We start from the raw sequence: 25,795 nt of genomic DNA on the forward strand, positions 1-25,795 counted from the left end.
TTTGTCTCGGAGCGTTCGACCGATTATCGTCTCAACTTCCGAACGCGCGAAAAATCAGCAGCGCATCCGAAAATGCGCCACGTGCATAATCTTATCTAATCATTTTGTTGTCATCCTTTCATACACGTATCCTATGATCTGATTTTTTTTTCATTTGTCGCTAAAATCTCTATTGAAAAAGTGTTTATCTCTCTTCTGCATTCTTATTCACATATAATAACATATTGTGATTTATTTATTCTTTCAACTCAACTGAAGTTTCTTTCCGTTGTTGGAGAAAGTATTAATTGCGAATTGTTGTAGTGAATTGTGTCGTGGCTTGAAATGAAACATTAGACAACTGCAAGGTGAGTGTTCTTGAAAATTAATATATTATTTAAATTAATAAATTATTTTTCAAATATACATAGAATTGAACTTTTGCAAATAAACTATTTATAATCAATAATATCTATAATTAATTATGTGAAAATAAAATGATAATTTGTCATTTATATATAATTTGTCGCTATATTGTGTCATTATATCGTGATTGATTGTGAATCGCAAAACTGTGGCAAAACTGTAGCGTTAACAGACTCAGTAACAGTCAAGTAAGTTAACTGACCATTCTTCAACTGGCCAATACAACTCGATAAACCACTTTCACATGCACGAATCGCCAGCCGTATGACCTCCGTTTCTTATATAAAACTCGAGCACCCGTGTAGTCATAACGATTATTTAAACGTTGAAAATATTTCACTTCCATCCAGTATTCTTTTGTCGTAGTTTCAATGACATTTTATTTTTAGTTTTATAATGATACTTTTGACAACAAGTTAGTTTTACAATTTTAACAAGTTAGTTTTGCGATTTTAACAAAATGAAGCTAGGTTCTAAAAAAATTTTTTAATTAAAATCTATAATCTATAATTAATGCTTCATGCTTACAAAATACATATGTCATAAAAAATGAGCTTAATTGAATTAACATATATTTTTCATATCTCACATTATACGGTTGATTTTTATACATATTGTATAAATATATAAATTTTAATTATAATTATATGATATAGATGTAATATATAAATAATGATACAAGCTATATGTTACAAGCTAATGTATGATAATAATTTCTAAATCAAACTGTTGAGTATATGATTTCACATCTTATTAATAAAAACATTTAAGTCTAAAATTTTGTTATTTCAAATTAACGTAATTCTATAATTCCAAAAGTATAATTCCAAATTTCAATACATCTCATAATATTTGTTATTTTTTGCATTTTGTGATATTTTATTAGCATTACAAATGTATAAACATACAAATATATAAACATTTAAAAATATAATTGCAGTTTTTCTTTGCAGCTTTTGCCTTACAGACTAAGACCTTTCAAAAATTAATCCAATACAATATTGTCGATCGCATATTGCGTGAAAAAAATTTACTTTCTATCGATGCGCAATTATATTCGGTCTTAAAGTTTGCGTAAACTATTTCGCTTCTCTACCTCTTTTTGTAACAATATTATTACCTACAAATATTTTTCTTTGCAAAATGATATAACGTGAAATCCTGTTGTTACCTAACTTCAAGACCTTAAAATCTCTAGTAAATAGATGAGACAATTAATTATATATTCAATTATGTGCTACGCATTGTTGTCGAATTGAAAAATAAAATATGAATTGCTAATGTTATGATTTAAAGTAATTTATAATATAATATAATGATTGTTGATAAATAATAGCATAATCAATATAGATTAACAATTAGAGTAAACAATTTGAATAGTGCAATCAACGTATATTTATGTGTAATTTATATATAATATATTAATTGATTCAAGCACAGTATGCATTGAAAAATAGTTATTCTGTTTAAATATGAAAGTAACATTAGATAACATAATATCACACAACAAATATCTTATAATTGTTATTAATTTTAAAAATATGTAAAGAACATTTCTGTATATAGTATTCTTCAGGATTGTGAAATAACGTATGATATCATTACAGTTACATTTTTTTACAATAAGCTAATAGCGTTATAAATTTCGTAGTCATGATGGAAAAAGTAGCGTAAAATAGTTCAATATATTTTTTCGATTAATGAATTCAACAATTATTTTTATTTTTAAATCTATACGTTGTGATTTCCATTTAAATAAATATAAAGAATGTAATGCAGTATTGTATGAAAACAAATTTTTAAAAAAATATCTCATCTTTATTGTCAATGATCATTCGTAATACATATTTAAAATAAATAAATAGGATTCAAATAAGATTTAAATAAATAAATAAGATTCAAAATTATAATCAAAATTATTATATATTTTATATCGATAGTATAGTAGATATTGATATTTAAATGTTATATAACTTTTATTATGTTTTAACAAAAAATATTAAAAAATATACAAAAAATATTAAAAATATAAACTTTATATATTTTATTATGTCTCTTAATATTAATAAAAATTAACGAAAATTACAAATTACTTTTTAAAATTGGTAATGAGTTACTTTGTAGAAAAGAAATGATAATAGTAACAAATTATTTTATTATATTTTAATTTGAATAATTTTAACATTTATTGCATTAAAAAACATACTCATATCGAAATTATATTTCAATTATATTTAGTTTCAATCAGTTTTATTTCATAGTGAAGTTAAATCATCAAAAATAAAATTATTTTTGGTAAATATTTACTTTAGATTACACAGCTCGAAAAATTTTTATTTTCACATGATTTGTAGAGGATACATTCTTAAATAATACACCGTTTGAATTTTGCGGCGATCTTTTTTCTGAGATATGCACGTTTGAAGTTTCATAACTTTTATGTCTAACTTTATATCTTTTCGTTTCTATGTATGTGTATTTACATTTTATTGTTACATTTGTTCGTAGTTTCATGTTATAAAGTGTTTGTATACTGTGCCTATTAAAAGTTCTGGGACGGTTTCATAAACTATGCATTTTAGAAAGAAATGTTTCAGACAAAAGTTGTATGGCTGGAAGGAGGCCATAAGATGATGTCATTGGTTTGACCTTGAAAAGTCGTTTGAAGGACACGTGAAGGTCACCTTCAATTTTTTAAATGGGACCACCTATTTTTTATTGCATATTCGTGTAGCTTATCTCGAGAGTATTCCAAAACACTATAATAATAGTTGTTTTTTTTAAAAATATGTAATTGTTAATTGCAAATTATAATACATATTTTTTCTTAAAAACAACTGTGTTTTTCCTTTACGCCAATTGATTCCTCTCATTATTTTGTACATAAAAGTATTAAGGTAGGATAATCGAAAAATAAATATTTTACAAGATATTTTACGGTTTATGTAAAATTAAGATATTAATTCAAGCCTCATAACGCAAAGTATTTAATGAAAACTAACTTAATTATAGTGTTTTGGAAAGCTCTCTAGATGAACTAAAAAAATATGCAAAAGCATAGAATGTCCCATTTAAAAAATTGGATGTGACCTTCACGTGACCTTCAGGTGACTCTTCAATGTCAAATTAAAGATACCATCTTCAAGCCATACAACTTTTGTCTGAAACATTTTTTTCTACAATCAAAATTAAAAAAGTTATTCGGGGTCATCGATTAAAATGAGACACCCTGTATATGTGTATATATATATATATATATATATATATATATGTATATACATATATATATATATATATTATATATATTCTTGACATATATATATATATACAGAGTGACCCATTTTAATCTCCCCACCTAAATTTCTCGGCATCTAAGCAAGATAGAGAAAAATGTTTTAGACAAAAGTTGTATGGTTTCAAGGGGGACATAAGATGGTGTCATTAGTTTGATCTTGAAGACCCACCTGAAGGATCAGCTCCAACTTTTTAAATGGGACACCCTATATGCTTTTGCATATTCTTGTAGCTCATCTCAAGAGCTTTCCGAAACACTACAATTAAGTTAGTTTTCATTAAGTACTTTCCAAGTTATGAGGCTTGAAATCATTTTTTAATTTTATATAAACCGTAAAATATCTTGTAAAATATTCATTTTTCGATTATTTTACTTTAATATTTTTATGTACAAAATAATGAGAAAAATCAATTGGTGTAAAGAAAAGACATAGTTATTTTTAAGAAAAAATATGTAATTGTTAATTGCAAATTACATATTTTTTTTCGAAACAACTATGAGTTTTCTTTACACCAATTGATTCTTCTCATTATTTTGTACATAAAAGTATTAAGGTAAAATAATCGAAAAATGAATATTTTACAAGATATTTTACGGTTTATATAAAATTAAAAAATGATTTCAAGCCTCATAACTTGGAAAGTACTTAATAAAAACTAACTTAATTGTAGTGTTTTGGAAAGCTCTTGAGATGAGCTATAAGAATATGCAAAAGCATATAGGGTGTCCTATTTAAAAAGTTGGAGCTGACCTTCGCGTGTCCTTCAGGTGGCTCTTCAAGATCAAACTAATGACACCATCTTATGTCCCCCTTGAAACCATACAACTTTTGTCTAAAACATTTTTCTCTATCTTGCTTAGGTTCCGAGAAATTTAGGTGGGGAGATTAAAATGGGTCACCCTGTATATATGTATATATATATTCTTGAAAATTGCGACTTATGCGAATCTGTTAATTTTGTAATAAAAAATTCAAAAATTTATTGATTTTAGAATTACAAATGTAATATACAGGGTGAGCCATTTTAATTTATCCACCCCAATAACTTTTTTATATTTGAATGTACAACAAAATGTATCAAATAAAAGTTGCTTGACTTCGAGGAGGACAGAAGATGGGTGGCAAAAATTTGACCTTGGATAGTCATTTGAAGGTCACATAAAGGTTATCTTCAATTTCTTAAATGGAACCGCCTATTTTTCATTGCATATTCTTGTAGCTTATCTCGAGAGATTTCCAAAACACTATAATTAAATACCTTTTCATTAAGTACTTTTTGAGTTATAAGACTTGAAATAATTTCTTAATTTTACATAAACCATAAAATATCTAGTAAACCATTCATTTTTCGATTATCTTACCTTGATACTTTTATGTACAAAATAATGAGAGGAATCGATTGGTGTAAAGAAAACACATAGTTGTTTCTAAGAAAAAATATGTAATTTGCAATTAACAATTCCATAGACTCGCATAAGTCGCAATTTTCAAGAATATATATATATATATATATATATATATATATATATATTATTTTAATGGATTCTTTAATAATTTTAATAATTTTAATAATTTTATTAAAAAAGCATCTTAATATTTTTCAGAATGACACGACCGTATACGTTATGTTTGGTAGTGATATTGATGATTTTCGCTGTTATCAAGGCCTCTCGTGAACAGATTAATCAGGTAACTTAATTGTTATAATAATAAATTATAATTACTGTTTATTCTTTTCTTATATATTTAAAAATTTGAAATAAGTGTATCAGAATAATTGTATAACAACTTAATATGCTGTAAATTAAAATATTTTTTAAATTAAAATTATTCAGAAAAGATTTAGAGAAAAATCAATAACAATATAATACACTGTTAATCAAAACATTTCCTACATTTTTACAAAATTATTTAGAAAAGGCAGAGAAAAAATTATTTGTGCATATGCAATCTAAAGTTAAAAAAGGAATAGACGATGAGATATTTTAAATCACATTTTGTATATATATCAAAGAATATATATATATATATATATATATATATATATATATATATAATACATTATACATTATTTTATATATAACTATTCTCTCGTAACTGTACATTTTTAAACTTGTTTTTATGATTGTATTATACAACATTATTTCTTATAGTGTAAAAGTTGAGGAAAATATTGTAGCTTATGTATACATCCATTGATATATATATATATATATATATATATATATATATATATATATATATACGAGAGAACAGTTATATATAAAATAATGCATAATGCATTAGATAGATATATAGAAATTGACAAGATTCATTTTACACGCGTTTTATGTCAAGGATGTATATGTACTTAATATCGACATTTACGACATTTGCGCTGATTTTCTTTCTTTTTTTTTCCACGAAGGCCGTCGACCTAGCGGAACGAGTCGATTCACATTATTCGGTTAAATCATACAGGTGAAATTGCATGCAATGCATGACGCTCGATAATTAGAGACAAAGAAAACAGTTCTTTATAATAATTACTTGTATAACGAAAAAGAAAATCTTCGTATGTGAAATGAGAAATTGAAGACAATATTTCTTTCTCATTAAATTAAAATGTACATTATTATATATTTTTTCAGTTGTATATATAGACTATTTCACTTTATTTTAGTAATAAAAATTAACATAAAATCGAAATAACAAAAAATTTTATTAAGTTCTCAACTGAAATTTATTATTGAGTTTCGTAGAATTTTAATTTGTGATAAAGTAATCTAAATAATAAATATTAACGAATTATATAGCAAATGATTAATTACTTTCAAACAAAATTCGATATCAAATTTTTTAGAATATTTGTTTACTAGGAATTTGTTACTAAGGTGAAAAATTCTAACATACTTTGCATTATAAAATAAATTACAAATTATCTTATAAAACTGTGACATTTATTAGCATATAACGATTATAATTTATACATTTGATATATAGCAAAAATGAAAGTGTGAATAGTCGTGTAAAAGAGAAATTAGAAATATATGTATATTAATTTGTCACTATGTTGAATCATTCATTTTTCTCTTTCAATCGTGTTTAAAAATGTAGTATTAAATCATTTGTTTTGTCTATTATAATTTGTCAGATTTCGAATGCTTTCGCCGACTCTTCCACTGTAAAGGTTGAAATGCGTTTTGATGTGCAAAAGCAATCTTCCTTATGCATTTTTTATCAGATCTATCAAATTGTCATAAATGCAAGTTTATATATGTGTTTTCTCTATAATTTGGCAAGAAATTCGTTAATAAACAAAGTTTAAAATAAATAACATATATATTGATTGTATTGTTAAAATTTTTAATAAAATATAAAATCGAAATTTTTTTTCTTTCTCTTTTAGTTCGAAGCTTACTTACGCAAGCACACTTACATATAGTTTTTATTAAACATTTTAAAACCTGTACAAATATCATTTTTTTATTAAATACTTTTATTTTAAATACATATAAGAAATATTAAAAAAGAAAGATCAAAGAAAGAGAACTTGGAAAATTAATATGTAAAGCTAACATTTTTTTGCAGATATAACACTATCGTATATATTGATTATATATAACAATAATAACACAGACCTGCGAAATTTTAGATTTGATTAATTAGAAAAAGCAGAGTAATTAAATCTGATAGATTTTTTGACGCTGAAAAAAAATCTGGTAGAATTTCTCCAGCATGTCAGGTTTTTGAGTAATTTGTAATTAAATAGTCCAAAAATGGCTATTTCGCCAAAATGGCAATTTCATGAATTTATTATGAGGGAACCTAATTTTTTGAAATATTTCTGTCAATGACATCATATGGTACAATCTTCACCTTTCAAATCCAGTTTCGATTGCTGCCGCACGATTTCTTTTCACTGAGATATACAAGTTATAAGACTAGTCATGCATATACAAGTTATAAGACTGGTCATGCAGTGGTCCAATAAGCCATTCTAATTCAACCATATTACTCTCTGCCTTATAAATCAAAATTTGGGTAAAAACATAAATTTTTTAACACTGCCTGTCATTCTTTAAAATAAAAAACGACGCATCCAATATGACGGGCAGAATCACAATAAAAAGGTATAAAATTTTAAAAAAATCAAAATATGTAACAACTGTATCAGATATATTTTTACAGGACTTTTTTGGACAACCGAATTTGACATATGTAAGCCTTTTCAAATTTTAAGATGGTGAATGCTATATTGTAGCCTATGTAAATTTTCTTTAACATAAATTTTCTTATAACTTTATACCTGTACATCTCGAAAAAAATCATGTAGCGACAATGGAAAATGGATTTGAAAGATGAAGACTAATACTATACGATGTCATTGGCAGAAATATTTTGAAAAATTAGTTTCTTCCATAATAAATGAACTTTGACTTGCCATTTTTGAAATTGCCATTTTTGAATTATTTAACTATAAATTATTCGAAAACCTGACGTGCTGGGAAAATTCTATGGTCAGACTCGTTTTTAGCGTAAAAAATCTATCAGATTCATCTATTTTGCTTTTTGTAACTGGTCTTTGGAGGCCTGTGTAATCAATTATTCTCTCTCTCTCCCCCCCCCCTCTCTCTGTCATGATTGTTATGATGATATACATATAAATTTGAAAATTAAAAGATGCTACTTACAATTAGATAAACATTGATATTTGAATAACATTTTACAATAAAAAATTATAATCTGCAAAATTGTTATCTACTAAATTAAATTTAAATTATAAAAAAATGAATTATTAAATATTGTATAATTTCATTGAATACTTATAATCAATATCCTTATCAAATAAGAAAATCTAGAGTCAAATTTAAGAAAACTACTGTTATTAAATTTCCGTTACTTCACAAACTTAATGTCTAATAGACATTTTAATTCAATAGGATAAGCATTTATGATTATATTAAAGAAAGAATCCAATATGAAATTTTAAAATTTGAAAAAAATGTTCTGTTTCGTTTAATATCTGTATATATCTATCATCATGTATATTTATTATATTTATTTCTATATAAACTTCTTCGTTCAGTTTAATTCTGTGCGTTAATTATCATTATTCACCACTAATCATCATTATTTAATACATATTAATCATTTTTAATTAATGCACATATAAGATTTAATGTACTGAAATTTAAACGAATAATAAAGATAATGTACTTGAAATTTAAACGAATAATAAAGATTCGATATGTATGTACTTTTTGTTCTATATATTGTTTGTTTTATGGTTTCAAGAAACTATATATGTGCCTTTACTTATAGATATAATTTTAAAAAGCTTTATAAATATTTTTTCGAAAAAATATTGATTACAATTTAAAATCTAATAATTTAATTTTACGACACATAATATCACATATATATTGAGTATTAAAATTTCATAAATATTATTCACAAATATTACTTTGTTAGTGTTCATTGTCTATTTTGTAATCTATTGTCCATTTTATCATTGTCTATTTTATTTTCATTATTATTTTTTTTATTATTTCAATTATGATTGTAATTTTCATGTATTTTCAAGAAGGCCAAGAGTTTGCGCACTAATCTATGTATTAATCGGTGTAACAGATACAACGCAAAATGTATATACTTGAGAGTGAGAGGACATAAGGAAAAAAAAATAAATCGTAAGAGTTGCCACGCCTAGTTATGCACTGTTCGCTTTTTAGTGAATGATATATAATGCGTGATTAAAAATATATCGTTTCTCTGTTTATTCTATTTGCTTTATAATACAATTGCGAGTATAATTTTTCTTTCGATATTTTTTGAGTCAATACTAAAAATAAATAAATAATATTATTGTTATAAATAAAAATAAAATAAATAATATTATTGTTAGTATTTAATCGTTAGATACTAGATGATATTAATATTGTAATTCAAAGCAATAAGTACACTTTTTAAATAAAGTGCGAAGTTAATAATTAGTCTGTTGTGCATATCGATAATCTTTACTGAAAGCAAGAACAAATAATTTTCTTATTGATTTAATGATGCATTACGTAAAGCAAATTACATTTCTTATTCTAGAACAGATTATTTTTATAAATGAATTGCTCTTATTGTATAAGTGAATGGCTCTTCATAAAATATGTTAATATTCATCGACATCTTTCAATATCGTCATAAATAAATATATGTCATGAATAAATATGTATATAATAAATAATAGTATGCGTATAGAACCCTCCATTTTTTGTAAACTATGTCAACAGAAATTCTTGCACACAGTTCAAGGTCTTTTACAACATAATTTTTGCAATATCATGCGTTATTAGAGAATATAGTTTAACATATCACACATTAAATATACACACATAAAGATATATATAATAATTACGGTACATATCTCTTCTTCTTCTCTTTTTTCTGTCCTTTATTCGATTCCGAACGTGGTAATCTCTCTTTTATATACCTGTATTGCGCACCAGATTATTACACGTATATGGGACCTACAGTTTAATGCCGATTCCGAACGACTAGATTAGAGAGATTTTCATAGCAAGACTTCTCGATGATTTGTCATTGCCTTCTGAAAGAGGAGCGAGCGTATACAATTTTTCGATTTTACCAAGAATCGAACCCAGGACTTTTGGCTTTGTAGGCTGGTGCGCTGCTTAATAAAGCACAATTCTGCTTCGCAGAAAAGCGAAGCGTGGTATACATATATAATGTTTTATATCGATAAATTATATAATATTATAGTAAGTTTCCTCTGTTTAGTTAAAATTTTATTATAAATGAAAGAATAACATATTTTAATAGTAAGAAATTTTATTAAATTTTGTATATTAATTGTATACTAATTTTGTATATTAATTGTATATTAACAAAGAACAAAAATAAGTAATCAGTACAATTTTGCAAATATCTTGATTTTATTTTTTATTTATTATCTCTAAACAGAATTCTAAAACTAAATAGAATTCTAAAACTTTTGACTAATTTTATTATTTGTATATGAATATGAATGAGAAATTTCATGAAATTATGTCAGCTTCATGTGTTTGTATCATAACATGAGATTGTTGCGAGGCTTTTAATTAAAAACGTAAAATTACATGTATATATATGTATATACATATATATATATATATATATATATATATACATGTAATATATACATATATATACATGTATATACATATATATACATGTAATTTTATATTTTTAATTAAAAGCCTCGCAACAATCTCATGTTATGATACAAGTACATTTGGAATTCTATTTAGAGATAATAAATAAAAAATAAAGTCAAGATATTTGCAAAATTGTACTGATTACTTATTTTTGTTCTTTGTTAATTATTAACATACAAAATTTAATATGTGTGTGTGTGTGCGTGCGTGCGTGCGTGCGTGTGTGTGTGTGGGTGTGTGTGTGTGGGTGTGTGTGTGTGTGTACATGCAATATAGCTCGTAAAAACAATGCAATCAATATTTAAAAAATACTGTTACATACAGAGTAAAAGACATCAATCTCTTAAAAAAAATTTCATATATCTTCTCGTTCAATATTGAAACGTTCATGTATGTACTCACATATATTGCGGATATTATGCTGAATACGCTCGAGGCACAATATTTTATTGCGTATACGGATATATGCTCGCGGATGTAGCAAGCATTACACAAGCGCGTATGTATGCGATTTTAATCGGATTTTTTATTAGAGAGAGAAATCGCGCTTCTCTTCTGTTACATCGATCACTTCAGTGAAAAAAAATCTCCCTTATTTTTATTTATTATATCTCTCACAAACTTTTTATACTTTCTATTTATTCCCATAATTTCCATAATTTTAAATTAAGATTATACAGATAAAGGGCAATAAGGATATAATAATGTTCATTATACATATCAATTGACACATAGACGAATGATAAAAGATTTTAAGCAATGAATTTTTCTTAAATTATTGAAATACATCTGCGAAAGAAAAGGGGAGATATAAGATAAAATATATATATATATATATATATATATATATATATATATATATATACATATATAGGGTGTTCGGAAATTCAATTGACAAATTTTCAGATATTATCGGGGGCATCATAAGAATCATTTTTTGCAAATGAACCTGAGGTCGGAAATGTCATTACATCGCTACGACATACGGAGTGTTCGAAAGAGGTCGAGATCTCGAAATATCACAAAATTTAGAAGTTTTACAAAAAATGGTTTCAAACAAAAGTTGTAGGGTGTAAAAAAGTCTATTTATTGGCGCTATGTGTTTGATTTTGGATGGCGTCGCGAAGGTCACGACAAAACCACCTTGAATTTTTGAAATAGAACCCTCCACTTTTTATTGCATATTCTTGTATCTTATCTCGTGAGCTTTCCAAAACACTATAATTAAGTTAGTTTTCATTAAGTACTTTCCGAGTTATGAGGCTTGAAATCATTTCTTAATTTTACATAAACTGTAAAATATCTTGTAAAATATTCATTTTTCGATTATCTTATCTTAATACTTTTATGTACAAAATAATGAGAGGAATCAATTGGTGTAAAAAAAACATAGTTATTTTTAAGAAAGAAAATGTAACTGCAAATTACAATTATGCGTTTTACAATTATGCGTTATTTTGCGTTTTTTTTCGGCTTGCGAGTCCGACCGCCATTTTTAAGTTTCATATTCGTGTTCAGGAGGTAAAAATACATAGGAATTGGATATTCTTACCCATTATTTCATATAGGTGGATTTTCCGTAGATTTACTGCCTTTTCTTTTGATAAATGTATTAATGAATTTATGAAACTTCTTTTGTTTATAACTTTTTAATAAACAATGAGCGACGCCTAAAAACTTTTGGATGTTATTCAGTGACCTTGACAACATATGTCAAGGTAATCGGGCTTCCTTCATCGAAATGTTTACCATATTATTTTATATTATGGCATTTAAACTTTAAATCAAGATTATTGCAAACAATTTTACTTTCACTTATCTCTGATGAGTACAGAAAACTTTAATGGGAGCATTACTGTAATATAGATTTATATTGTTTATGTTATTTAATATCAACTTGATTATCTGATGCTAGTTTTATATATAATTTTAAATTTAAAACTAATGCATACTTATTTTTTTAATTACTATAGATATTTATTTGCATGAAACAAAAAAGTATATATAAGACAAAGTTTCTTAAATAATTATATGTATAGTAGGCGCCAATAATGCCTTAACATATGAAATTGGTCGCATTCGAGACTAATAATATCTTAATAATATCTAGTTATTATTAGTCTCGCATGCGACCAATTTCATATGTTAAGGCATTATTGACGCCTACTGTAAGCATAAGCTTTAGTTTGGTCCACCGAAAAGACCACACCTTTAAAAGTAGTTCATGCAAACCAGTTTTTTATAGGTCACATTTATGTATACGCTCTCATATATACACGAGAATATTAAAATAATGATTTGCAGAGAAACCTTGAAAGTTTGTTGTCATGTGTCTTAAAACAACTCTTATTAATCTTATATGTCTATCACAAAAAAATCAGGTTAAAATATATTGCATAATTAAATGTTAATTTTGCATAATTAGATGTTAATTGCTAATTTATTACCCTAAAGTATAAATTTATTGCTCCTATCCATTAGAAAAAAATGAAAAGTGACGTCTTACTATTAACATCCTTATTTAAAAAAAGAAACATTTACATATTTGTAAATCAAATAACAAATATATTAGAATTTATTGCTAATTAATTGCTCAAAGATACTGAAAAGTTTTGAAAATATTAAATTTTTATAGTCACTTTTCCTCTCCAATATGACATATTATGAATATCTAAAAATAAAGTGGTTAAAAAAGTTAACAATACCAGCTTATAAAATTGATTTCTAAATTGTTCTCAAAATAAATAATTTCTGAATTTATTACTCACCATTTAACTTAAAAAAGTATGCAAAACTTGCTTACAAGAATGAACTTCAAGTATATTAATTACTATAATAATTTCAATTTTAAAGTGTTTTAATTGTTCTTATTATACATTTTAGAATTTGAGTAACTTTTTTTAAACTACATACAAATTATAAAAAGAGCTTTAGAAATTAAAGGATTCTTAACTCACTTAATATTGATATACATAAAAATATATTGATAACAAATTAGTAACACATTTTTTGTAGCGAATTATTGTATTTAGTTAATTGTATTGATCTCATATCAATTTTTAAAATTTTTTATTTTTATCATTTTTTTAGATTTTTTGAAACATTTTTGTACTTATTATATTTTTTTTTATCTTTGTGAGACTTTTTTAATTGGAGATCACATTGTTTTTTGTGTGAAAATTTTTATTTATTTATATTTAATATTATATTTAAATTATAGTAATTATAAAATATATTAATGTAGAATTTATTTTAATATAGAATTATATTTAAATATGGAATTTTTGCATAACTTTTCTTTTAACTATATACGTCATATAAAAAATTAACCTTTTGTAATTTCGGTTTCCTCAAAAGAGATGAATTTCATATGAGACAGTTTTTGAAGATACTGATTCCAAATTTATTATAAAAATTTAAATTTAAAATATCAAATTCAAGATGGCGGCCATGAAAAACTGATATCGATGTATTTAAAATATGAACTTGGATTTTATATTTTTAAATATATATTACATCGCAAATTAAGAATATATTCAAATTAAGAATACATTCAAATTAAGAATATATTCAAATTAAGAATATATTCTTATTCATTAAAAATATCTAATAAGAGGACTTATAAAGTATATATTTCAAGAATACAATTTTTCGGTGTATACACTTTTTTTTTACAAGTCGTGTATATATTCTTTCAAATGCCAGTTGCACGCGTCGTCTTATTTCGCGCGTATTTTGATTACACGTATAAACTATTATTATAATATTTATCATAAAGTTGTAATCATATTTAAATAAAACTTTAAGTATATAATTAGCGTATCAAGTCTACAATTTTTCGATATAATGGTTATTTTTTACTATCTAAAAGTTTAATTTTTTGCAAAGTTTAGATAATTATATTTTATTGCAAACATTCAAAAAATGCAATTTTTTTTACATGTAGTTTAAACTTTTTTCTTTAAAATAAGCTAAGGTAAAAGTCGATAGGATTTTATTATTTATTTAAAATTATGATTTCGTAGATGGCACATACAGGATGTCCCATTTTAAAGGACCCACTCAAATAACTCAGAAATACTGCGTTAAATAAAAAAATGTTTCAAACAAAAGTTGTGTGGCTTCAAGGGGGCCATAAGATGGTATCATTAATTTGACCTTGAAGAGTCACCTGAAAGTCACGTGAAGGTCAACACCAATTTTTTAAATGGGACACCCTCTATACTTTTATATATTCTTGTAGCTTGCCTCAATAGCTTTCCAAAATACTATAATAAAGTATTTTTTCATTGAGTACTTTCGAGCTATGAGGCTTAAAATAATATGTTAATTTTACATAAACCATAAAATATATCTAGTAAAATATTCATTTTTCGATTATCTTACCTTAATACATTTATGCAAAATAATGTGAGAAATCGATTGGTGTAAAGAAGAAACACAGTTGTTTTTAAGAAAAAATATGTAATTATTAATTGCAAATTACATATTTTTTCTCCGAAACAATTATGTTTTTTCTTTACACCAATCGATTTTTCACATTATTTTGTGCATAAATGTATTAACGCAGTGTTTCTGAGATATTTCAGTGTGTCCTTTATATGTGCCGGAGGTACGAAAGCGTTAAAGGAATCTTAACTCATTCAGTATCCATTACAAATTAATAGCACAATTTATTGTACTTGGCTAATTGTATTAATCTCAGTTTTTTAATTGTTCATATTTATCATTTTTCTAAATTTTTATATTTATTTAAACATCTTTTTATGTATTTAGCGTATTTTTTTGTCTAGTGAGGTTTTCTTTTAAAATTAAGATAAATTAGAAAAAGAATAGTCCATTTAAAAATATTAATTAATTAATTTTAATATTAATTTATTAACCCTTTCACTCCTGTAGGAGCATATATGTCCCGATGATATAATTAAATAAATATTCGTCTTGTATTTGTTGAACCTTTTTTTCCAATACCTAACTCATAATTATAAATTTCCAAAAATATAAAATCAGGAGTGAAAGCGTTAATATTAATAATTTAAAAATAATAATAATAAATATAGGTAAATATAAATATAAATAAAATATAGGTAAATATAAATATAAATAAAAGATATAATAAAAGATATAATAATATATTATAACTTTTTAACTATATTTTGTGAACTTTGCGAATAGATTTTTATAATCATAAATCGTAATATTATGAATGTATCATCAGAAATATAATCGCTTGGCATATATGCGTGCGACCATATACATATATGTGAGTTCTTCAAAGTTGAAAAACTGAATGTCACAATTATACCTTAGGATTGATTGCACCAATTTTATTCAAACTAGTCACAATAGAAAGTTCTCATTTACATTTACATTTGTATTAGAAAAATATCGTTATATTTTTTATTATAGTTTTAGTTCCTGAGGTATTTTAATCGAAAGTTTATTTGCCGTAAAATAAGCTACTTGGTAACTCCTCAACATATCGAAAGCAATGATGTCGGATCCAATTCTTTTATGTATTTGGAGACGCTATCGCATCGATCTTTTTTGATATAGTATATTAACAGAATTAATTACTGTATGAATAAATTTAACCTTAAAATAATTTTCCGAATTAATGTATTGCATTTAAAATGATCTACCCTAACCATATGATATCATTCGAATATTTTATACTCATATACTGAGAATATATATTACTGATATAATGTACTAAGAACATTCTTATTATAATAACATCTCTTATTATTATTAATATATTATTATTATTAATATTATTAATATTATTTATATTATTATTATTAATATATTATTTCTTATAGTCTTAGGATATACTTTTACTACCTAAATTTATTTTTCTTGCTTAGTAAACATATATATACGTGCTTCTGCATTTGCCGCTACGCGGCAAAACTAGACTTGACTAAATTCGAGATAATTTAATTTCTCGATTTAATTTCTTATCATGAATAAATATATAAAGCCTATAAAGAATGAATATTAATGTAAGATGCAAACTTTATCCTTTTTTGTCGGCATAATAATAGTTTCTAATATAATTCCAACAAGGAATTCGAAATATATTAAACAGATCATTTGGAATTGGAAAATAGTGGGAAATTGTTCAGTTATTATCTTTTGAAGTAAAAGATTGAAATTTCTAAATAAATTAAATCTTGTTTTTATAAATTAAAAACATACAATTTATTTTATTTATTCAAATAACAATTCTATATATGATAAATAGTTTGTACCTAACAATTCTATATCAATTCTATATCAATATTCTGTTTTTATGAATCAATTCTGGAGTATAACTAACAATAAGATGTAATATCGGTATAACATCTGTTATAATATAATATAATATCTGTTATATTATAATATAACATCTGTTATATTATATATTATATATATATATATATATATATATATATATATACAGCGTGTCCCAAAAGTATGGACACACCTGATTTTCTTGGAAAATAAGCGTGCTAGAAAAAAACGTCAATAACAAAAGTTTCGGGAAATCAAACGGTGCATCTAAAAGTGACCTTGAGTTTGACCTTGAGCTTGAAGAAAAAATATGTAATTCGCAATTAACAATTCCATATTTTTTTTTAAAAACAACTGTATGTTTTCTTTACACCAATTGATTCCTCTCATTATTTTGTACATAAAAGTATTAAGGTAAAATATTCGAAAAGTGAATATTTTACAAGATATTTTACGGTTTATGTAAAATTAAGAAATGATTTGAAGCCTCATAACTCGATAAATGCTTGAGGAAAAAATATTTTATTATAGTGTTTTGGAAAACTCTCGAGGTCAGCTATAAGAATATACAATCAAAAATAGGGGTTCCCATTAAAAAAAAACACTTTGACCTTCAAATAACTTTGAAGGTCAAGCTCAAGGTCAAACTCAGGGTCACTCTTAGATGCATCGTTTGATTTCCCGAAACTTTTGTTATTGACGTTTTTTTCTAGCACGCTTATTTTCCAAGAAAATCAGATGTGTCCATACTTTTGGGACACGCTGTATATAAAGGGTGTTTCATTTTAATTCGACCACCTAAATTTCTCGGAACCTAAGCAAGATAGAGAAAAATGTTTTAAACAAAAGTTGTGTGGTTTCAAGGGGGACATAAGATGGTGTCATTAGTTTGATCTTGAAGAGTCACCTGAAGCACACGCGAAGATCAGCTCCAACTTTTTAAATGGGACACCCTATATGCTTTTGCATATTCTTGCATAGCTCATCTCAAGAGCTTTCCAAAACACTATAATTAAGTTAGTTTTCATTAAGTACTTTCCAAGTTATGAGGCTTGAAATCATTTTTTAATTTTACATAAACCGTAAAATATCTAGTAAACCATTCATTTTTCGATTATCTTACCTTCATTCTTTTATGTACAAAATAATGAGAGGAATCAATTGGTGTAAAGAAAACATACAGTTGTTTTTAAGAAAAAATATGGAATTGTTAATTGCAAATTACATATTTTTTCTTAGAAACAACTATGTGTTTTCTTTACACCAATTGATTCCTCTCATTATTTTGTACATAAAAGAATGAAGGTAAGATAATCGAAAAATGAATGGTTTACTAGATATTTTACGGTTTATGTAAAATTAAAAAATGATTTCAAGCCTCATAACTTGGAAAGTACTTAATGAAAACTAACTTAATTATAGTGTTTTGGAAAGCTCTTGAGATGAGCTACAAGAATATGCAAAAGCATATAGGGTGTCCCATTTAAAAAGTTGGAGCTGACCTTCGCGTGTCCTTCAGGTGGCTCTTCAAGATCAAACTAATGACACCATCTTATGTCCCCCTTGAAACCATACAACTTTTGTCTAAAACATTTTTCTCTATCTTGCTTAGGTTCCGAGAAATTTAGGTGGTCGGATTAAAATGAAACACCCTGTATACAGGGTGGACCATTTTAATCTATAATGGAAAATATCTCGGAATGTTGGTGAGATACAACAAAATGTTTCAGACAAAAATTGTATGGTTTCTAAGGAGACATAAGATGGTACCATTGGTTTGACCTTAAAGGTCAATTATAAAGGTTATTTGAAGGTCACATGAAGGTCACCTTCAATTTCTTAAATGGAACCTACATTTTCTCATTACATATTCTTGTAGCTTATCTCGAGAGCTTTCCAAAACACTATAATAAAATATTTTTTTATTGAGTACTTTTCGAATTATGAGGCTTGAAATCATTTCTTAATTTAACATAAACCGTAATATATCTAGTAAAATATTCAATTTTCGATTATCTTGCTTTAATACTTTTATGTACAAAATAATGAGAGAAATCAATTGGTGTAAAAAAAACACATAGTTGTTTCAAAGAAAAAATATGTAATTGTTAATTGCAAATTACATATTTTTTCTTAAAAATAACTATGTGTTTTCTTTACACCAATTGATTCCTCTCATTATTTTGTACATAAAAGTATTAAAGCAAGATAATCGAAAAATGAATATTTTACTAGATATATTACGGTTTATGTTAAATTAAGAAATGATTTCGAGCCTCATAACTCGAAAAGTAGTCAATAAAAAAATATTTTATTATAGTGTTTTGGAAAGCTCTCGAGAGAAGCTACAAGAATATGTAATGAGAAAATGTAGATTCCATTTAAGAAATTGAAGGTGACCTTCATTTGACCTTCAAATAACTCTTCAAGGTCAAACCAATGGTATCGTCTTATGTCCCCCTAGAAACCATACAACTTTTGTCTGAAACATTTTGTTGTATCTCACCAACATTCCGAGATATTTTCCATTATAGATTAAAATGGTCCACCCTGTATATATACAGGCTGTCCGTCGATTTTCGATCTTAATGAAATAAATAAATAGATTGGCTCGAATTAAGAAGAAATGACCTGTATTGTTTTGGGATTGTCGCAATAATTAACGAAATATTAAATAAAAAAGATCGGCCAATCTGCGTGAGTAAAAGCGCACGGCGACGAGAGTCGTCCCATCGTAATCCGATACTACGAGCGCGGCGAAGCGGTGGGCGGGTTGCTCTCCGAGACATGATGGTGGTTTGCGATATATCGCAATACCGCGCCGAAAAATGACTCGTCCCCCCTTTTCGTGGCGAGAAAATGATGCGCTATCATTTCCACATCATCTTGCGGTAGATAGCATGGTGCACTTTTTTTATAGTGGTTTCCCCCATAGGCCTATTCCACTCTCAATTTAAAAATTATTCAAAGTGCCATTTACTATACGCTGAATATATCGTAAATGTAAAAAATTAATGGACAGTACCTTTACAAAAATTGATTCGTGATTGAAAATCCCTCGATAAAATATATTGCACACGTTGATAATGTGATACGATGATAAAATTCTTCAAGAATCCTTTCTTCATCTTGTACACGAAGACGCACTGCTGGACCGGTTATCCCGATATTATGCACGACACTCAGTTTCACATAATTATTGCACAACACGTAAAATTGTACGGCCACTTGGTTTTCGTGCACACCCGAGAAATGATTCCATGTAAATTGCGGCCGCACGATAAGTATTTTCTCCCGCTAGTCCGTATGCCACAATCATATCCGTATATTCCTGCAGAGTACACTTCATTTTCTCTGTTAATTTACTACGCAAACACAAGATTTTTATTAAAACGTCTTAGCTCTCGCACGCTGTTACCAGACTGCGTACGCCAGCAGCACGCAACTACAGCTGACAGCTGAGCGGACATGTGAGTGTAATCATAGTGCGCAGGCGTCGAACTCACACGTACGCTTACACGCTTAGTAAAAATCTTATGTTCGCGCAGTTAATTACCAGTGAAAATGAAGTATACTCCGCAGGAATATACGGACATGATTGTGGCATACGGGCTAGCGGGAGAAAATACTCATCGCGCGGCCGCAATTTACATGGAATAATTTCTCGGGCGTGCACGAAAACCAAGTGGCCGTACAATTTTACGTGTTGTGCAATAATTATGTGAAACTGAGTGTCGTGCATAATATCGGGATAACCGGTCCAGCAGTGCGTCTTCGTGTACAAGATGAAGAAAGGATTCTTGAAGAATTTTATCATCGTATCACATTATCAACGTGTGCAATATATTTTATCGAGGGATTTTCAATCACGAATCAATTTTTGTAAAGGTACTGTCCATTAATTTTTTACATTTACGATATATTCAGCGTATAATAAATGGCACTTTGAATAATTTTTAAATTGAGAGTGGAATAGGCCTATGGGGGAAACCACTATAAAAAAAGCGCACCATGCTATCTACCGCAAGGTGGTGTGGAAATGATAGCGCATTATTTTCTCGCCACGAAAAGGGGGGACGGGTCATTTTTCGGCGCGGTATTGCGATATATCGCAAACCACCATCATGTCTCAGAGAGCGACCCGCCCACCGCTTCGCCGCGCTCGTAGTATCGGATTACGCTGGGACGACTCTCGTCGCCGCGCGCTTTTACTCACGCAGATTGGCCGATCTTTTTTATTTAATATTTCGTTAATTATTGCGACAATCCCAAAACAATACAGGTTGTAACGATGCACCCCCAGTGCACGTTACGAATTCCCGGAACAAAGCTACCGCCCGGGAAAAGATCCGCCGAGCAAAGGCAGAGGCGCACCGCGCCGAATTTTCGTTAAAGTTCAAACATTTCGAACGGATTAAAACCGAACCGAGGAAAGCCGAAGGCGCCCGATTTACCGTATCGTTACCGTTTTTAATCTCTCGGTGGGTGGCACCTGTTTTGTACGCCGGCGCGAGACTAATTAGCCGGGGTATAAAAAGGGCCCTCGAGTAAATCTAGAGATAGATTCTGCTTACTCCAAGCCAATAATCCAGATCACGATCCATTCCTAGAAACAAAACCAGCCGAGCCCCGAACAGAAGGTAGAGAGTACTCTGCCTCAGCTGTGTTTTCTCAGTTTCGGACTTAGGGCCGCGCTTCCTAGACTCAAACTACTCTGCCTAAGGAAAACCGCGCTGGAGCGTACTCCGGCACCGTCGAAAAATCTCGACCCCGGCAACACATCCCGCCACCATACCGCCGTTGCAAAATATCAGGAGGTAGAGAGTCGAACTGCCTCCAACGGGGTGTTCTCGTTCGCACGGCGGAATCCCGTGACATCCATTCCTCGCGAAAAAGTTTAGAAAACGATTAATTTAAAGCGAAATCCGAACATCTCCCGAATTTAGATCGTTATACGAGCCGAGATACACGACTCGCGAGGGCATTGCCCTCAATCAAAATAACAACACAGCTGACGCATGGGTATATATGACGGGCTTTAAACGCATTCCGATTCCCGAACGTTGCGATATATTGACAATACCGAATTACCGCATTATATATAAACAATACCGTTCTACCGAACTATACTAACGATACCGAATTACCGCATAAACGCAACCGAGCTACCGTTTTTTTTCTTATATTTAAACAATACTGAGCTACCGATTGTACCCTGGATACCGTTGCCCTCGATTGATTCTCATGCGCAAAATTCATACCGAAAATCACGCCGCACACGTTCTCACATTTACGCACACGTTCCGGCAATTATACACACACGCTCTTGAATTTATTCATTTATACTGCACCCACATCTTTGTATTCTTTTCTTTTTTTTTTGTAATAAAGACATTTTCTTTTTCTCTGAGCACCGCGCCTGATCATTTAGCTTGCCTATCCGAAATCGCGAATCCTGATCCCGACTGCGGTTATCCGATACCGTTTTCGCGGAAGTCGTCCGTGACATTGGCGCCCGAACAAAAATTTCAATAGAGGCAAGACGCGATAAGAAGGATGAAAGCGTGGGTGTATAAACGTAATAGAAAACAGTTAGCAAACTCATTCGAACTAGATGATACAGGATCTCTGGAGGAGTTACGTAAACATCTACACTGATTCGCGGAAGCTCACCCCGAGAAATTCGAAGGAATGGGGGAGGAGGCAAGTACATTGCCCCGACTAACGGTGACATCACCGGGAAACATGGATTTTCGCATCCCCACTGCGGTCGAACCAGATTTTTTCGAAGGAAGGGCGATTAATCAAATTCGGAAGTGGGGATGTCACTTCAACGGGAAAGACCCAGCCGCGTTCTTAGAACGGGTGGAGGAACTGAGAGGGGCGTACGGCCTTTCACGAACTCAGTTACTACAGGGCCTACCAGAACTACTAAGGGGGGATACGTTATTATGGTTCCGTAATTATCGAGAAACGTGGGGACACTGGGAAGAATTCGAGCGCGATTTCCGGCAACAGTATTTACCGCGCCGATATGCAGCTACCCTACGCCGCGAAATCATGGGCCGGCACCAAAGATCGACCGAGAAATTTGCACCGTACGTCACGGTAATGATGACGCTGATGCGCCGGGCCGGAGGATACTCACGGGAAGAGCAACTCGATCTCGTATACGAAAATATGCACCCGGCTTACAAACACTATATAAGGATAGACGACATAAGGAACATGGCCGAATTACAGGCAAGGGCAACGGAATATGAAGACATAGTACAGGAACAGAAGGAGGCGTTAAAACGAGAAAAGCCAGTAGCCTCCGCCGTAGTGACCGCGTACAATATGAAGGAATGTTGCTGGCGGTGCAAACAGAGGGGGCACACAAGAGTACAGTGCCAAAGACCGGCAAAAAAGTTCTGCTCACGGTGTGGTCGCGATGGAGTTCTAACCAGGGAATGCCACCCGCGGCAGGGAAACGCCAATGGGGCCGAGGCAACTACGCCCGCGGAAAACACCTCGACCCCCTCATAAGATTCATACCGCGACCACACACAAAAATTAAGATCCAGAACAGAGAATACGAGGCATTAATAGACGGCGGCTCGGAAATATCATTAATAAACCAGGACACGGTACAGGAATTAGCTGAGGTAGGATTTAAAATCCAGGAAGGCGGGGGACTAATTCAACTAGCCGACGGATCGGAGGGAAAAACCGGCGGGAGTATAAACCTGCCGGTACGTCTACGGAACAGGACCACAAAGCACGAGTTTTTCATCCTCCCAAACATGGAGGACGAGATATTGATAGGGATAGATCTCCAGGCAAAATTACAGATAAAAATCCCACCACCACCGAAGAAAATAATTCGGAAAATCTTGAGATGTAATGCAGCCAGGGGGCTAGCAGTACAAACAGCTAGAGAGAAGGAGAAACTACAAAATTTCTGGAAAAGGAGCTGGAGTGGTTCAAGGAAGTTCACGGGGCAACGAACAAAGTGGAACATGATATACGGCTCCGCAATACAACGCTGTTAAAACAAAGATACCGACCCCGTAATCCGGCCATGCAGGCCATCATCAACGAAGAAGTAGGAAAAATGCTGGCAGACGATATTATTGAACCATAGCCCATGGCATAGCCCATGGAGCTCGCCTATAGTACTCGTCAAGAAAAAAGATGGAAAGCATCGATTCTGCATCGATTTTCGGAAAGTCAATGACGCTACGCACAAAGATGCGTACCCGCTACCGCAGATTCCCGCAACATTAGACAAATTAAGAGGAGCCAGGTATTTGTCCACGCTGGACTTAAAAAATGGCTATTGGCAAGTTCCCCTTACACCGGACAGCAGACCGATTACGGCATTCACAGTCTCCGGAATGGGACTATTTCAATTCAAGGTGATGCCATTCGGATTACATTCGGCACCCGCCACGTTCCAACGGTTATTAGACAAAGTACTCGGGCCGGATTTGGAACCGCATGTTTTCGTATATCTCGACGACATTATCGTCATCAGCGAAACATTTAACGAACACCTCGAGTTGCTCACCGAAACGTTCCGCCGCCTTCGAGAAGCGCGACTCAAACTGAACCCTGACAAATGCAAATTTTGTGTCGATCAATTGCGCTACTTGGGACACATTGTCGATCGCGAAGGAATAAGAACCGATCCGGAAAAAGTCAGTGCCGTAGCAAACTGGCCGGAACCGCGAACTGTCAAACAAATCCGCCAGTTCATAGGAATGGCCTCCTGGTATAGGCGTTTCATCGCGAGCTTCTCCACAATCACTGCCCCACTCACAGCGCTCACGAAGAAAAATGCACGATGGATCTGGGGCCCGGAGCAAAGCAAGGCGTTCAGGACAATAAAAGATAGATTAACTTCCGCACCAGTATTAACCTGTCCAGATTTCTCACGACGTTTTTACCTGCAAACCGACGCCAGTACATCGGGACTAGGCGCGGTACTGACGCAACAATACGAAGAAGGCGAACGAGTCGTAGCGTACGCAAGTCGTACTTTAAACACCGCAGAGAAAAATTATAGCGCCACGGAGCTCGAATGCCTGGCCGTCGTGTGGGGGATTCGACGAATGAAAAATTATTTAGAAGGATACGCCTTCACCGTAATCACGAATCACCAAGCCTTAAAGTGGCTGCAGAAGCTAGAATCCCCGACCGGACGACTAGGGCGCTGGGTATTCGAGCTCCAGCAATATGACTTTGACGTCAAATATCGAAAAGGCGTTCTTAATAAAGTAGCGGACGCGCTATCACGCTACCCGACCGTCAGCACCGCAAAGAAAACAAACCGCTGCCAATGGTACAACCTCATCCGAGAGGAAACGCTACGAGAACCCGGGAAGAGACCAGAGTACAAAATCAAGGAGGAAAAACTGTACCGTCACATTTTACACTCGCTAGATTTCAAGGAAAGGAGTAGCGACGAACAATGGAAAATCTACATTCCAACGCCAGTGCGAAAGGCGGTGATACACCGGTATCACGACGAGCCCACGGCCGGACATCTCGGGATCGCGAAGACCATCGCCCGAATCGCCAAGAGGCACTATTGGCTGGGCATGTTTAGAGACATCGCTAAATACGTTCGACGATGTGAAATATGCC

The 25,795-nt window shown here is 30.4% G+C and overlaps 1 protein-coding gene across 1 annotated transcript in view; it reads left to right on the top strand.

Annotated features, from left to right (window-relative positions):
• Window positions 1-25,795, top strand: part of LOC105256518 (mucin-17) — a 155,572-nt gene continuing 129,777 nt past the window's right edge. Inside the window, exons 1-2 of the mRNA XM_025406776.1 lie at window positions 1-347; window positions 5,306-5,390. Of these exons, the coding sequence (XP_025262561.1) occupies window positions 5,307-5,390 (84 nt within the window). The 5' untranslated portion in view covers window positions 1-347; window position 5,306. The remainder of the gene's footprint in view (window positions 348-5,305; window positions 5,391-25,795) is intronic.

The sequence above is a fragment of the Camponotus floridanus genome, unplaced genomic scaffold (assembly GCF_003227725.1).
Source record: "Camponotus floridanus strain SB8 unplaced genomic scaffold, Cflo_v7.5 scaffold153, whole genome shotgun sequence".
In the NCBI taxonomy this organism is placed as follows: Eukaryota; Metazoa; Arthropoda; class Insecta; order Hymenoptera; family Formicidae; genus Camponotus; species Camponotus floridanus.